This window comes from Aphelocoma coerulescens, chromosome 2 (genome assembly GCF_041296385.1).
Source record: "Aphelocoma coerulescens isolate FSJ_1873_10779 chromosome 2, UR_Acoe_1.0, whole genome shotgun sequence".
Lineage (NCBI taxonomy): Eukaryota > Metazoa > Chordata > Aves > Passeriformes > Corvidae > Aphelocoma > Aphelocoma coerulescens.
In genome coordinates this window covers 118,997,995-119,014,799 of record NC_091015.1, presented here as the reverse complement: position 1 = coordinate 119,014,799, position 16,805 = coordinate 118,997,995, and the positions used below count along the sequence as shown (strand labels likewise).

Genomic DNA, 16,805 nt, shown 5'->3' with positions numbered 1-16,805 from the left:
AACTCCACTGGGATTTCTACAAGTTATATGAGTCACCCTGAGACTTCTAAATGAATCAAAATAGCAGATTGTCTGGAGACGTGCAAGTGCAAAAGGGGAAGTACCAAAACAAGGGATGTTAGAATACAAGCTTTAGACTCACAGTGATACCACCAGAGAAAGAACAACTGAGGCTGAGTGTAACGAAAATACATGGTGGAGATGAACAAATCAGCTTTTCTACAATGACTCGATAGAGAAATCATTTGATAAATCCCAAGTAGAATTCTTTTGGGAAACAGAAAAGCAAACTATAGACTTTGTAGAATTTGTGTACAATTAGAGATGGAAAGCCCAGTTAAGCAGGTGATGAATGAGAACTCAAGGAACTGCATGGGAACCAGACATTGGACAGCACAGCTCAAAGGTCAGTAGTCACAGCAGATGCACATGAAGAATGGGTAGTAATGGTTCTTGCCTACAGTGGAGAACTTTGGTCTTCTAGCATCCACATTTTAACTTCCCAAAAATCTGCATTCCAGCAGTATGTGACTGTATCACATAGAGATCACGACTTGCTCAGTCAAATGGGAAATACAGTAAATGTAACACTTTACTTTGACATACCATCCAATTACACCAATGAAAATAAACAACAGTAATTTCATCTTCATAAAGCTTCAGAGAATGAAAAAATGTAGAGCAACGTCGGCAGTGCTGGCAGATGGTGTAAAAGCACCATTATCCCCAACCTCCAGGAGGAAAACAAAGCTGAAGGAGCAGTTGACTACAGGAATAACTATTAAGTTATTCCAATCAATATGGAATGCCATCCATCAGACCAGAGAGGGAGGGTCTACAGACTTGATAAGAGAACTGAGGTGTGCTGCTAAGAAAAAGAGGAATGTTTGATCCAGATGCACTGATACATCATCTAACACCAGCAGCAAATATCAGGAGAGAAATTAACACTGATCTTACAGATACACCTGCACAAATAGTGCCACAGCTGCAGTTGTTCAAGGTGGCAGTGAATACACACAGTGAAGGGCACTTCAAGTCTTTAAACTCACAACAGCTTTAGGCAAGGAAATCAGCCCTTAGGAGGCACATGGAAAACGTTCAGTGCATGCTGCTTTGTCACCAGATGAAGGCAACAAGAGACTGGATAAATCCGTAAGTTTTAGCTAAAGGTTTATAAGAAATGCCATATTTCAAACTTCAGGAACTCAAATCCTTTTCCCAGCTTCTTGAAACTGAGAAGTGAAGCAATAAAAGGAGAAAGTAGAAGACGGTAGAGAAAGTGACTGAAATGACAAAGAGGTATGAGGTACAGAAACAATAACAACAGTTTCTTACAGAGGAAACCAGACTTCAGGCAAATCCCAAGTGAATGGTTTATAACCTTACTGTTTATTATAGGCACTTACAAAAGTTTTGCATGTGTTACTTTTTTTTAAAAGGAAGATGCAGTCTTCCTTGTCAGCTAATACTATAAATAAAATTGGAAAACGATCAATAGATACATTTCTACTAAATGGAAATATTTTTCTTCTCAACTCAGAAAGATGAAAAACTTGATTTGGTTGAGTCTACAGGAGAAATGTGACTACAGCAAGAAGCAGCAAAACAAAGTCTACTGACAAATGCAAATAAATGCACACGGTTAACTCAAGTATCTCGTTATTCTCTGGATTCCAAAACAACTGATCACTTAATTTTCTTACTGACATCTAACTTACACCACAGGTAACGTATTAAAAAACATCTGCTGCTTGAGTAAAGGTGGCCAAAAATTCTTGATTTTGTTTTTTAAAACAATTATGGTCAGCACCTGGAAGAAATACAAGGACACTAAACTAAAAAAATAATGAAAATTCTTGTGTTTCCTTCCTAAATACCTTACTTTCATTGTTGTGGTGACAAGATAAATGACCAGAGAACTGAAGATTTGACTGACATTACAGATCTGACAGTTTTAACTGCAGTGGAAGGCGTATTTCTGTATATTTTGTAACACTCACATAAAATGCCCAGTATACCAAGACATTTACCTCGATTTTATTTAAAAAAAGGAAGTGGTAACAAGTAATTCTTAAAATCCTCTCGAGCAATTTCAAAGAATAACTTCATGGGTAATTCAAATAAAAGTTGATGAACAGACATTAGTTATCAATCACCCGGAGGCAGGCAATCTCAATTTCCCCTATGCAGTCACTATTTGGAATTTGTGGAAAAAAGTACACCAAAACAGATGGCTTACAGATTACTGTGACAATGATGGATAATAACTACAGAGGCTTTAATAACTTTCAGAGGCTACGCAGATGAAAGCACAATCCTCCATAACGAGAAACAAAGAGAGGCTAATCACAGCAAAAAAAAGGCAAGCGGTACAGAGCAAGGAAATACTGAAAGAAACTGATTCCTAAATAATGAAATTGATTTAGGACACTCCTGACAATGGAACTATTTTCCACTGAAAACCAATGGACGTTACCAACTTTACATCCTCAGCTCACGTGATACGAAGAAATAATATCTAGACACAAGCCCCAAAAGCAAAATCACAGTCTTTCCATTAACTTTTTAATTCCATATGACCTCTCTTTACTGTGAAAGGATATATCCACACATTTCTAAAGCAGGTTATGTGCTTGACAGCTCCGTTTGGCTCAGGACTCTGAACACATATAGGTAAGAAATGTGAGTAGTGTAACCAACTATACTAGCCAACAGTGGTTTGTTCTTACTAAGGATGTAGCAAGCATTTTACCTGACCTAACAGCATCATAAACACAGATTTCAATTCAGGAATTTGTGGTCTACGGCAACAGAACCTCCCAGATTTAAATGTCACACTTCTCCCAAAAAAAAAAAAAAAAAAAAAAAAGAAAAAAAAAAAAAAAAGAGAGAGAGAGACAAGATGCACCTCTCAGCCACTTCATATGTAAACACAGCAAACACAAATAAAACCTCCAAGTATCTGACCAGAAATAAATGGAAGTTTTCAGCCAGCACCTGCTGCCCCACATGCCAAGTCTCATCTCTCCAAAGCTGGCAGGCCAGATAGATTAATTTTGAGGACCAGATGCAGCCTATCAGCTATCAAACAAGAACACTGACTTACAATAATGAGCTGTGTTTCTTTAATCAGCTCCATTAGCATGAGTCAAGTGTCATCCATTTGCAAGTCAGGGTCTCTTCCCAGCTGTATTTACATGGGCACACACTCTTGAGTATTGTTGATTCCACATTCTCTGGACCTTTTAAACCAATTTCCAAGCACCAAAACAAGTTTGTCCCAACTTTATATGAACTTTCTGACAGTCTCAGCTTTACATAACAGCACATAAATAGTAGTAAATAATAATCATGAATTGTACACTTAGCAAGTTATTAATCAGTTATAAAATTAAGCATTACATTCAAATGACTCTCATAGATATCCAAGAATCCATTCTGTCTGAAGTGAAAATTGCATTTGATGAAAATATCAAAGATAAAATTAGTGTAGGAATGGATTACAATTACATTATCAGGTAAGCACTACTTACACAGCCTCAAATTATCCTTTCTGTACATCCACATGGACATACTGTGTCCTCTATTATCCTAAATGTAACATCTATATACGTAGTCTCACACAGTTTAACAGGCTTTTTTTTTTACTTGACCGACCAAATACTTTTATTTCTATGAAACTTGTGTGAAAGGTCACCCTCACCCCTTCAAATTTACAGTTGCAGTACTTAATGAAGTTTTCTAGATATATTTAACACTTTCAGAGGTGGTAAAAGTTTGGAAACAGAATATAGCTGATTTTAAAATATTTTATTTTTTATTAAGGAAATAACTATATCAAAAGAGAATATAACTTATCTCAAATATATTTTTTTCCTGAGGCCAGAAGGAATCTTCAATGATTCCACAGCCTTTTACTATGTAGTCCAAAAATTTTAACATAGCAACTGAAGTCATAACAACCACAACAACAAAAAAATCAGCTGATCTGTATCTCATTCTATCTAGATTTTGTAACTGTGTTACTGTTCCACATACCACAAGAGGAAAGATACCAAACATTAATTTAATGTTATACTACACAACACAACGTACATTCATTTTGGTCAGTATATAAGGAATTTTATTTAGAACTGGGGGACACCATGAAGCACATAATTTAATACTGACTCATATTTTACCCCTAGCATCTTCATGCATCAGAAAAGCTGACCTGCACTAAACATGTTTACTCTTTTAAAATGTAACACTAAAGTATGCATTTACTGCAAAAGTGGTATTTATTTTCATTTTTTAAATATAAACTTTAAGTGAGGCTATAAGGCCAAATAGTTTACATTCAAAAAAGTAACTAGCCATTGTTTAACATCTTATTACTGTTGTTACACATCTGACAAGATGACACTTCAATGTTAAGTTAACATGGTTTTCCTCTGCACAATCAAACAAAAATCATGCAGAGAAAATGCTAATGAAGATGTTTTAAGCAGCTGATAATCAAAGTAACCTTTCCTTGACCCACATTAGGATAAGAAAACCCAGCAACAGAAGGCACTTAGGCTAGAGTCGGACTCATTTTCTCTCTAAAGCTGGAAAAGTTGCTGGAGAAGCTTCAAAAGGAAACAGAAAATTTAGTGCTAAAGCAAATTAAGGTCATAATTTAATTCAACACCTTTCCATTTGCAAAAAGAAAATTGCTCTCAATAGGATTCCAAGTGTTGACAGTAACTTAAAAACTGCAAATCTTGCAGTAATCACACCAAAATTTGAAGTCAACTGAAGAGTTCAGGAGATGAAGAACAGGGGTTTTTTTTAAAGTTTGTAACTATGCTTGCCCTTCTTTTCTGAATTTTAATTTAAACACAACAGTAGCACAGAAAGATAAACGTGTGTGATACAAATATTTACTATGGCAGAAAGCAGCTCTTAACTTGTAGTTATTTATATTTAATAAATTCCCAGATCAGACTTTCTTACTAATACATATGCATGACCCTCACAGCTGGATTCACAATGACCTGACTACCAGTATGCAAACTGACAAAGCATATTATAAAGCAGGACCATAAAGCACAAGTTATTCTTACTGCCCTTCCCCCATCATGCATTTTACCCTTTGTACTCTTTTATACTTACCATGCCCTCAAAGCCAACTCTGTAAAGGTTTTTAGCACCATTGTCCCAAAGAACATATGCTGCACTATGTGGACTCGACGCACTCCAATCTTGGATTTCAGTCACCTATTCAGTAGTAAGAATACAAAAATGGTTTCTAGAGCAAAGACCCAAAAGCACAATTTGAACTTAAAAATTTACTCATCTCTTCAAAATAATTAATGATATCGCAGTTCTACTAAACCTGATAAAATTCATTGTGAAGCTGTTTTCTGCTTGATACAAGTGTTCCCTAGGTATGTTAAGACAGCAGCCTGAATGCTCTGAAGGCCTATTTTTCTTTTGTGTATTTGGTAGGTTATCTAACTACGCAAGCAGAGAACAAAATCTGAACTGCTTTGATATGTTTTCTTTTACCAGAAGCAGCATTTAACTAAGAAAAACAGGATGAAAACTATTCTAATTGCTTCAGTATGTCTGGTTTAACCTGCATTAGCCTGGCGGTTGTACACTGTGTTAAGAGACAAAGCTTTATTTCCAAAGCCAGTATGTTTAACACCAGTACAAAAGGAGAGTGGAAATGTCTTTCCCTGACATTTCTCAAATCAGGAGGCCATGCACCAAATTCTGAAAACAATTCCATTATTTAAAAAAAAAAAAAAATCCGTTTCCAGAATTTGCTTTCACTCTTATTTATATTTATTTAAACAGTGTTTCTGCTATCTACAACACACATTTCCTCATTTAAAAACATTTATATGCATTTATATATGTTTTCAGATGCACAGGCAAACAGTTCCTCTAATACAAATTTAGTTCACAAAGCAGACCGTGCAGGATAAGACTCTTATTCTGCAAAGTTTCAGAGATTTCAATGTATCTTGACAGGGGAAGGGGTAAACAATCGAGATGAAAAAAGCTGCATTGAAATATCCCTTGCTTTAAGAGATTTAAACTTACTATTTCCTTTCAGTAAAATTCAAAATTAAATCCCCCGAAGTCCTAAGGCTTCCATAAATGTCTAGGATATAACATAAGCCAAACAAGAATATAAAATAGGCTAAATACCATATTCAGGAACTTTTCACTCTCCTTTAAATGCTGTTTAAGTGTACTAAAAATAAATTCAACAGAAAACACCAGGTCACCAAGATATAAGGGCATCCAATTCTCAAACTTGGTGAAAAAAGTCATAGTATAATTTACACTGCCTGTTGTATGTTCATACTTAGAACAAACCTTCATTAGTTCTCAAGGTAAATGGAAGTTGTAAATGGAAAATATGCAAGGGTTATAATTATTAACTTATCATTCCATACAATTTTCAATAAATCCAAATATTTTTACTATAGCACTGCATCAAAAGCACTCAATATATTGTCCTAAGCCGGTAACGTAATATCCACACCCAGAACTTACAAAGCTTTTAATTTTAAACTGGAGAAGTCCTTATAATCATTAGGTGAAAAACAAAACCCTAGGGTGCCAGCACTGAAAACCAAGAGCAAGAGATACACAAATGTGCTGCCCCACAAGCAATAAGACTACAGAATGCAGTGATGACTACAAAGGGCTACTCTTGATAGCTCTGTATACCACCTCCCTAGTAATGCTGAAATATGCTCAAGATCTTAATGTTGTTACAAGTCAGTCTTAAACAGACAACCATGACAAATATAATAATTTTAAAAATTCTGTGTTGATATTGTAAAAAATGGAAATGTAAAAGAACTAGCTATGGTCTACACGCCCTCCTCTTTCTAAATGATTAAGTATTACAGGATAAGATTAAAAAATGTCCAGCCAATTAAAATAGTAACTTTTCTGATTGTATTTTTACTCTACAATTATAAAGGCCTCTGAGGCTATTAACACAAGCACAGAAAGGTGCATCTTTTTATTTAAACCAGTTTTATTTTTACCTTTCCTCTACGCCCATTGCCACCATCTTGATCTTCCCATTGCCAGTCAACTCCTCGCACCACCCTGGCACCTGCAAAGATTCCTCTTGCTGTAATTTTCTTTGATTTACGTCGAGACTCCAACAATACCCTGAAGTCATTAAAAGAAGAACCCACAAATGTCAAGATAATAAAGGAAGTCCAAAACAAATCTTTGGGGATGGGAAGGAGAGCATCTTAAAACAAAAATAACCCACAACTGCAGATTTCAGTGCATGAATCACACAAGCAGTACACAAGACAAAAAACCACAAGCTTCCAAAATCTGATTTATTGTATGTTTACAATTAGTTTTTTAATTCTAACATTTTTTCTCTGAACTTTCTACTACCAGCATTCATCTTGTAAATGCTTGCATATAGATCTGTACTTGTATTATTAAACTCATTAAAGTACATGCAGCCATATAAACACATTTCTGTTTCTCTTAGATGCAGTCTAAGCCAATACTTCTGTCCCACAACTGCCCTGTCACTTTTATTCAGAATTATGCTATTAAGAGCATCTCTTTTCCCTCCTCCCTCAGTTTATATTCTACATGCTTTTTACAGCATCTCTTGGCAAATTTAAGTCAATATGTTAACATCCATTTTTTCAGTCATATTGGTTTTTTTTTAAAGCAAACCTCTTATTTTCCTTCTGACTTCAGCAGGACTGAAGTAGATAAGCCTAAACAGAACAGTTCACGATTATTTAACTAGAAATAATCATCTCAAAAGCCACCAATTTTCATGCAACAAGGTTTCTTACTTCATGCCAGGAACATGTTGCCAGACAAAAGAATTTTTCAGCTGACATTCAGAATATTTCCTGACCACTTCAGGAAATTTCTCAGCCTCCTGCTAACTTTTAACATCCAGCAGATGGCACACAAGGAGAAAGTTCAACTGTTACAATCAATGCAAAGAGCGCATGAAAATACTGGTCATTTTTTTTCTAAGAAAAGTAGAAGAGTTATTGAAAACACAAAGAAATCTTGTTTAGAGAAGCTTCTTTAAAAGTTCTCAACACCTACAAAACTGAGACACAAACCTGCATACCTTACTTCATTATGCCACCCATATCATATCCCAGACTCAAAAATAAAATATAAAGAGCTTATGCTTCCCTTCATCAACACCTTCTTACACGCCTCTTGCCATTTTTCCTGTGAGACATCCCTCAAATTCAACAGCACTGCTTTGCCCTTTTCTCCTCCCTAAAACAGTTAACTTCCATCATTTTTTCTCAGCTAAGCTTGATCCAATAGAAACAGCTCCTTGGCAGAAGAAGCTGCCTTCTAGATAAGAGCTCAGTGAGAGTAAACAAAGAAAGGGAGAAAGTGACAAGATGCAAAAAAATTCCAGCAGTATTATACACAGTGTACAATTATCTTCAAAACTAAAACTTGTGTTGCATTCACCATAACCAACCTCTTGAAACTACAAAGGAAACTTCAGCTTAAGAAAGCAGAGAAGTCTGGCAAGCATTCTCAAAAGCAATGCGACTTTTAAAAGAGAAATAAATAGAAAACAAATTTGTATTTTGTCACCTATTCTCCTTTAATTACACTAAGCCAGCATTTCTAAGTACAACTTCTAACTCTTCTTCTGCATTCAACATTCCAATTGAGCCTAAGTTTTATGATACCCATTTGGTACCTAAATATACCGGTGTGATCCTGCAAAAAAACAAACAAGCAAACAAAACAGAAACAAAAACAAAAACAAACAACAACAAGAAAGTTTTTACTTTTCAGTTAAGCCACTGACCTGGGCATCTGAGCCAGAGTTAAAACTTTTAAGCAAACACTTGAGAATATAAACACAAACCCTACGAGACACAATGTGAGACCTCAGGTTGTGTGGTCCAGCCACTTCCCTTAACTGTAAAAGAACTGATTAAAGCACATTGCTAATTTACAGCATACTTGTAAATCTAAATTCTCCAAGAAAAATATACAAGTGCTGTCTTACACGTGTCACATTCAAACAAGTACCATATCTAAAAAAAAAAGATTTTGATGATTTAATGAAAGAACATTCAGGAAACAAATCACAGAGGTGACACCAGAGCACGTAGCCTTGACGCAGTGCTTTTCCATAGATCTCCAAGTATTTAGCAGCAGGCAACTATCACTGTTCTCACTTATGTGGTAGCTAAATCATGACAGAGAGGGGCTTTGGATTGAGGTAAGTTGTTTAAAGTCAAGAACAGCTATGCAAGAACACACCAAATGCAATTTTGTTCAGCGTTTTCCACTGAGAGATGAAAATAGATGCTTAAGAACATGAAAACCACGGCTAGAGTAGAACAACCCTACAGTGTCTTTTCTCTGCTTCCTGTAGTGAGCAGTTTAAGCATTTAAATTCAAGTTATTTCCAGATCATTCTGTTTTCCATCATCTTCAAGGAGGGTATTTTCCCTCAGTCTGTCCACACCATTATTGAACTTAATTAACTTTCACATTCAGAAATTCACTGACAAATCTTTTTGTGACTACATATAGTGTAAAGGTAGTTGCCTTTGTTTTAAAGCTGCCATACGAGAACACAACAACTAGGAAGACCTCAAGGAAATTAAGCAAAACTGAATAATCATATCCTAACTTTTTCCTATACTCCATTCTTCCTAAAATTTCCATGTTTTCCAAGATCCAAAGACTTATCCTAGCTATCCTCCTTCACAAGGGGGTAGAACCAGAAACAGAATCAAACCTCAAACCACTCTCTTACCTAATCCAAATTTCAGCAACCAAATGTTCAGTTTAAAAGCTTACTACAAATACCTGTTTCTACTTGATTTCACGAGGAAAAAGTTAGGTTTTACCTTTCACTTCCTGGTGTGGTAATTCTGTAAAAACGATGCCTCAAGTGATGCTTGTCCCCGTGATAGCAAACTGTGCACAAGTCATAATTGGTGCATTCAGCACATTTCCATCGGATGCCAATGATAGGCTGCTGTCGACAAGTGTCACACATAGTGCCATCATGCTTGATACCTGTGGAAGGAAAGCAAAAAGAACAAAAAAACTAAAAACTTTGCTGCATCACTATGCAGACTTCTGTTGTACACCATTACAATTTGAAACCATAAACTAGAAAGTTAACAACAAAGAACAGCCTATATCACTGAGGGGAAAAGATAGAGGACTTTGCCTCATATCTCCAGTTGTCAGTCTGTTCCGGAAATATTCTATCTTCTCTCAGCTTAAAAAACTGAGAAAGCTATGTCTGTTTCCTTCCATCTATACAAAGGAGAGAAAGAAAAGGAGAAATCTTTTAACTACAAGTTAAAGGGTCAGTAATGCATTTATCAAAATACACAGGGCAATCTAGAATTTTATCTCTGGAGTATGGCTATCAACACATTATATCACAAAGACTACTGCGCCCAACTGTGTGTGGCAGCCTGAAAATTACTGGTTTGACTTACACATTTTGTACCCTAGAAAAGATGAGTGCTTGCCTCTATGCTTTTTTACACAGGAAAAAAATTAAGCTCTCTTGGATAGATGCCATTAGCTGCATGAAAATCTCTTACCATTTTTGAAGCATTTTACTGTTATTCTGGTTTTGTTTTTAAAAAGAAATGTGCCAGAGACAGACCAGATGTAACCCACCAGCATGGGCTCTGCCAAGCCTTCCACAAAAACTGATCCCAAGACTGAAGCAGTCTTAGAGCTCTGCCAAGCTACAGCAGAGTGAAAACGATCAGTCACAAAGTTTCCATCCACCAATTTTGAATTCAGTGAACAGCCACAAGTTTACTAAAAAAAAAAATCAAATTCTACTGCTGTTTGGAAAAAAATTGAGCAATAGAAGAGAGAAGCACTAGGATTCAGTCTGTAGCACTCGACAGAAATGAGCACTAAGAGTAACATAGAATTTTCCCACTCCCCCTTAAAAAAAACCCAGATCAACTTGAAATTAAGTGAGGAAAAAGAATGGATTTTGCCCCCCCCAGAAGGGATGTTTTGAGAAATGACTGCCAAATTCACCGTAAAGCTATTAGTCACTTACATCCAACAGCTAAACCATCTGTAGCAAAGAAAAACCAACAGTTGGAAAGGCAAAACTGAAGGAAATGCTTTCTTGTTTGATCACTTCACAGAAACACGTAACAGCTGAGGCTGGAAGTAACCTTTGGAAATTGTCTCTTCCAATGGCCACTGTTCCAAGCAAGGTAAACTAGAGCTGGCTGCCCAGGACTGTATCCAGTCAAGGTTTTGAGCACCACCAAGAACAGACTCCACAACACAGCATATTCCAGCACGTTCCACACCATCTCTAGAACAAAAATGTTTCTTCTTATGTTTCAGTGGAAATTCCTGTATTTCAATTTGAGCCCAATGCCTCTTTTGCCCTTTCACCTGACACCACTAAAAAGAGCCTGGCTCCATCCTCTTTACAACATTCATCAGGTATTTATATACATTCTTAAGATCTCCCTGAGCCTTCTGTTCTCCAGGCTAAGCACCACCAAGACCCCTCAGTCTCTTCCTGTACCACATGCCCTTAAGATTCTTTACAACACAAGTGCAGCCCTTCACTTGATTCTCAGTACATCTCTCTCGCACTGGGGATTGAAGCATTTTACTTTTTTTTTTGCTTCAAAGCCAAATTCTTCAAGAGCGGGTACATTAAAAGCACTCAGATATCTTGTTAGTGTTTTTGTCACCTTGTTTAAGAAGTCTAACTAGTTATGGTGCTTGGGGTTGAGAGGTGGTATTTGTTTTGCTTTTATTTCTAACTGATTGCTAAATTGGTATTTCACATAGAAACAGAGAAGTTACACATCTTTGGATTTTATTTTTTTTCAATGCCTGCTGAACTTCAGGAAAGACATTTGGCCAAGGAATACATTTATTCTGGATGTGAAAGGACCAAGGAATTGGGTGCTGTAAGATTCTTCCACTTGACCAAACAGCAGGAAAAAGGGCAAAAAGAGAGGTATAATCAGGAATTGTGTGACATAGAATAGGTCATCTCACTGTAAACTTAAATAAAAACTAAACAATTCTAGCCACTGAGGCAAAAGCTGCTATGCAAAAACTCAGCAAAATTTCTTTAGGAAAGATCAAGAAAAAAAATGTACAAAGATATTTGACTCAAGTCATTTTACTGACCATAGTGTCTGGGACTTAAAAAAAGAACAGTACATGTCTGTACTTGAAGTGTCTGATCTAAAGGGACATATCTGTATCTCACAGATCCCTAAACACCATCCTGATAGATATGGCCTTTCTTAATCCATTCCCTGACACAATTCCAGCAGCAACACCCACTTCAGTGCATGCCTCACCTGACCATGCTGCTCCATTCTTTCCATTATGTGAGCAAAAGGTTTTTGCAGAGCTGGGATGCAAACTGCATCAAGAAACATACCAGGCTGGAAAATAGTCAGGAGGAAAAATATTCAGCTGAACTGGTTTCCCAATCCCACTGTTTGAGGTGCTGCACAACACTATCACCATGAGAAACAAAGAATTGCAGGGTAGGAGCAGGCAAGCAATCCTGTTACAGAATGTCTAACTGCTGCACCAGACATTGGGAGGAAGAAGTAGATTTGTGTGCTTCTGGTGATAGGGGACTAAGAGACCTTAAACTTCATCTGCTAATAAAAAAGGGTAAAACAAGGTGCTACTACTGTTCACATAATGTGAAACTAAACTCTTATTCATGGTTATAATACAAACAAAATTCTTTAGATCAATAATACATGTTAAAGAAGATTGAAAGAATTTACCTATTTTTAAGTTTTTCTAGGTATTATAGGTACACAAGTGTGGTAGGTTGACCTTGGCTGGCTGTCAGGTGTCCACCCTACCAGTCTCTCACTCTCCCTCCTCAACAGGACAAAGAGTGAAACAAAATGAAACAACTTAGGTCAAGCTAAGAGTGAGATTATTTACCAACTACCATCACAGGCAAAAAAGATTTGACTTGGGGAAAATATACAGCTAATTAAAAAAAAAAGAGGATGGTGAGGAAAACAAAAACACCTTCTCCCTATACTTCATCTTCTTCACAGAGACAGCTGTACTCCATTCCAAACTCCTCTATCTCCCTGCTTATTCCCAGGGTAGATTAAAATCACACAATCATTTTGGTTGGAAAAGGCCCTTAAGACCATAGAGTTCAACCATTAACCTACCACCACCAAGATCACCACTAAACCATGTCCCTAAGTACCATGCCTAGATGTCTTTTAAATACTTGCAGGAACAGTTATTCAACCACTTCTCTGAGCAGCCTGTTCCAGTGCCTGACAATCCTTTTGGTGAAGATAGGGACTGGAGGGTCAGTCTGTAATAGCTCCTCACACTTTTCCCCTGCCCCATCATGGGTCCTCTCCACAAGCTTTATTCCTTCAGGAAAACACTGCTCGAGCATGGGCTCCCCCATGGGCTGCAGTAAGGATCGCTGCTCCACTGTGGCCCTCCATGGGCAGCAAGGGACAACCTGTGTTCCCATGGTCTCCATCTGCTACTTAGCCATGTACACACCAAACTCAGCACTGAGGAGCTGACAGAAGCACTACAGATACTCAGGGGGAGGGAAGGAGACATTATGTCCTGTGTTTCAGACTAGCTTGGTTCTACCCCAGCGGACTGAAGGCTCATCAGCATTGAGATCATGTATTTCAATTTACTTTCACCAAAAAGCAAAGTAGTTTACGTGCTCCAAAACCATCCATGATGTAAATCAAAGCACAGCACATAAGAACAACCAGGAGACTGGATCAAGTGTAGGCTCTGGAGCCAAATTAAAATCCTGACCCAAAAGCAAAATCTATCTGTCACATAAATTCCTCCACTCTTCAAAAGGAAGGTTGTTTAAGAAAGGTTGAGAAACGCAAACATTGCAAAGATTATATTAGGAAAGAATGCCTTCATTAAACTACTGGAATAAATTAAAGTACCGTAAGAACTTCAAAATTCAAACAGCAGCCCTGTAGCTGACCAGATATGCAAAAAAAGAGCACTTTAGCTCTCTAAACTGAGATAATGAAAAAAATTAAACTTCTAAATATTCTTCAAAATTTCCTAGAACCAGGCTATTTCAAAATGAAACAGGTTTTGTGTCATACACACTTAAAAAAAACAAAACAAATCAGGTAATGAGAAGTGTAATTTCACCATGCCTAATTACTTTTTAATAGCTACCATTTCCTTATGTCCCTTCACCCTTAGTACACCATAAAATCCAATACTCCTGATGTCCACTTGTCATTAATGCTTTTTACTATTTGAATTTCTTAGTAGTTCTCTACCTGAATGCCATGGTTATCTTCACTTTCGTCATCCCTTCCAAAACCGTCCCTGGATTACCTAGCCCACCATTCCTCTGTCACCACTCATTTATACATCAGTTTTACAGCCTTTCACATGTTTCGGAAACTCATGCTCACTCTTACAGCTGTGAAAGGTAATAAAAGCAGTGTTGCTCAAATTGCTATTTGAATTTGTTACAAATAGTTATTTTGTATTGAAGGTAATTACATAGCAATATACAGCTGTCCAGTAAAAGGATTTTAACAGCAAAATCAGATGTAAGAGGGGTATCCACATCACTCACTGTTAAACACAGAAGACACCAATAGTGATTTCACTTACTTCTCAGAACAAACAAAATCTGGTTTCCAAAGGAGTCATTACTCTCTACAGAACTGTAGCAAACCAAAATCCCTTCATACCGTAACGACAATACTACCATCAGTTAAGGGATACCATAAGCAACTTAAAAAATTTATTTGTTTACACCCCAATTTAAAAAGCAGTAACAATGTCTTGTTCTTCCTATTCCTCCATCCCAGACAATTTTTACACTACGACCAGACACCAGATAAATTGAAAACAAAGAATTCTTAGAGATAACCAGTTAGATTCTGAAAAACTTCATGAAAACTCCAATCAGTGTTCCCACAAACATAACTCATCTATTAAATACACTGTTTTGGAAGCAGCCAGCTGACCAATTACTATTATAGATACAAAACGCCAGACTTGCTAAAGTATGTGTCCTATCTGGTAAGGGTATCACAAGATACACAGGAAGGGAGAGGATTATCGTGACATGGGGGGAAGGGCAGGAAGAATAAAGAACACATTTATTAAAAAACACCCACACCTCCCGAGTACCACTACTCAGAAGGCTACTAAATTTTTTAATTTGTGAGGGCTCCTATAAGTATTTATACGTAACCACTAAAAAAACCTTGACTAAGACAATTTGCCATAAATTACACTCGATGTGCTAAAAGAAAGAACAAATAAACAAATACACAGGATAAATCACAGGTGGTCTGTCCTTTAAAATGTTCTAATATGTTTGACTTCATGATCAATTATGTGACTTTTCAGATACAAAAAACCTATTAATGCAAGTACAGAAAGCCACTCATCTTCCACAGGTAACACCTAAATTTTCAATATTACCAGAATACACCACATACTGCTTTCCACGCTGCACTGATGCACACTCCAGCTGGGGGATAATTCTATATCAATATTTCCATTTCCTGACCCCAGCCCCTCTACTACCTCCCCTTATTCAAACACAATTGGGTAAATATTTTCAGCAGGAAAATAGTATTGTTACTTTGAACCAAATGTATAAAAAAGGAAATGAATGACAAATGAATTCTGGTCTAAGCTCTATAGAAAGCAAATCTTCAGAAAGAGAATAAACGGAAAAAGTTTCTGTAATGCTCGTGACTATTATGTGAACATAGCCAGATGTGCTCTCTACAAACATGATGCTTGTCTGGCCTTTACCTCAGGCAAAAGGCTGCCTTCCCTTCTAAATAAAAAGCTTGGACTTATAACCTTCTTGCTTCTCTTCAGCAACTTAGAAAACTACTCCCTTTTGTTTCTTTTCCACAACACTACCAAAAAAAAGGGGACACTCAAGACTCATATATCCAGGAAAAAGGCTACTTTACACAAAAAAACAGGATTTATTTGTAAATAATCAACCAACCACACTGCACTACTGATGTATCACATCTCACCACTTTCTCCACTGAGGAGCCCACTGCGCAGGACCTGCTTGAAGTTTTCCTTCTGTGTGAAATTTCGATTCTTTTCAAATCCTTTGTTTACCAATTCCTCTCACTGGCTCTGTCTCACTTACAGCAATGAGGGGCAATGTAAATATGACCACACCAAGGGGCAGCTAATACAGCAAGCCTGGTAGACATAACCAAAACAACCCCGAACGTCTTATCACAAGTCCCTCATAACCCAAATGACTACAACAGGAGCAAAGAGCTTATAAGACACTCTTCATGTAAATGAGTTTTTATTTTAAGAAGACCATCCTAGTGTCTTAGCACTAAAGCTATTAAAGTTGTATAGGATGTTAACATAGTGTCAAAATGCTGGTAATAGCCTACAACCATTAAAAGACAAAAACGGTGTATTTTTTAAGCCTAGGACACATAAATATGCACATACATGTATCAAACTCAATTGCCTTTTTTTTTTTTAATAGAATGACCTTCAAACATTACTTTATACCACAGTAAGTTCCTGATGCATCACTACTGTTCCTGGCCACACAGGCCTCTAACTCAAAACAGCAACTCTGGCTGCAAGCACCACTTTTAAGAACTTATAATCAAGACTGGTTTTGAATATTTAATAAAAAGAACTGCCAGCAATAACCAATTTTTCTTTTTACTATTGTACTTCTATATTTATTTTCACTATAAACTTACAATCACATTGTGACTGTAAATTTA

At 36.8% G+C, this 16,805-nt stretch overlaps 1 protein-coding gene across 3 annotated transcripts in view; it reads right to left on the bottom strand.

Moving 5' to 3' along the window:
- The window catches only part of MIB1 (MIB E3 ubiquitin protein ligase 1), a 72,152-nt gene that overhangs the window by 52,740 nt on the left and 2,607 nt on the right, over positions 1-16,805 (bottom strand). For all 3 annotated transcript variants that reach the window (XM_069004599.1, XM_069004601.1, XM_069004598.1), the window contains exons 2-4: positions 9,888-10,059; positions 7,041-7,170; positions 5,140-5,244 (exon numbers count right to left, since the gene is read on the bottom strand). In XM_069004599.1, the coding sequence (XP_068860700.1) occupies positions 5,140-5,244; positions 7,041-7,170; positions 9,888-10,059 (407 nt within the window). The remainder of the gene's footprint in view (positions 1-5,139; positions 5,245-7,040; positions 7,171-9,887; positions 10,060-16,805) is intronic.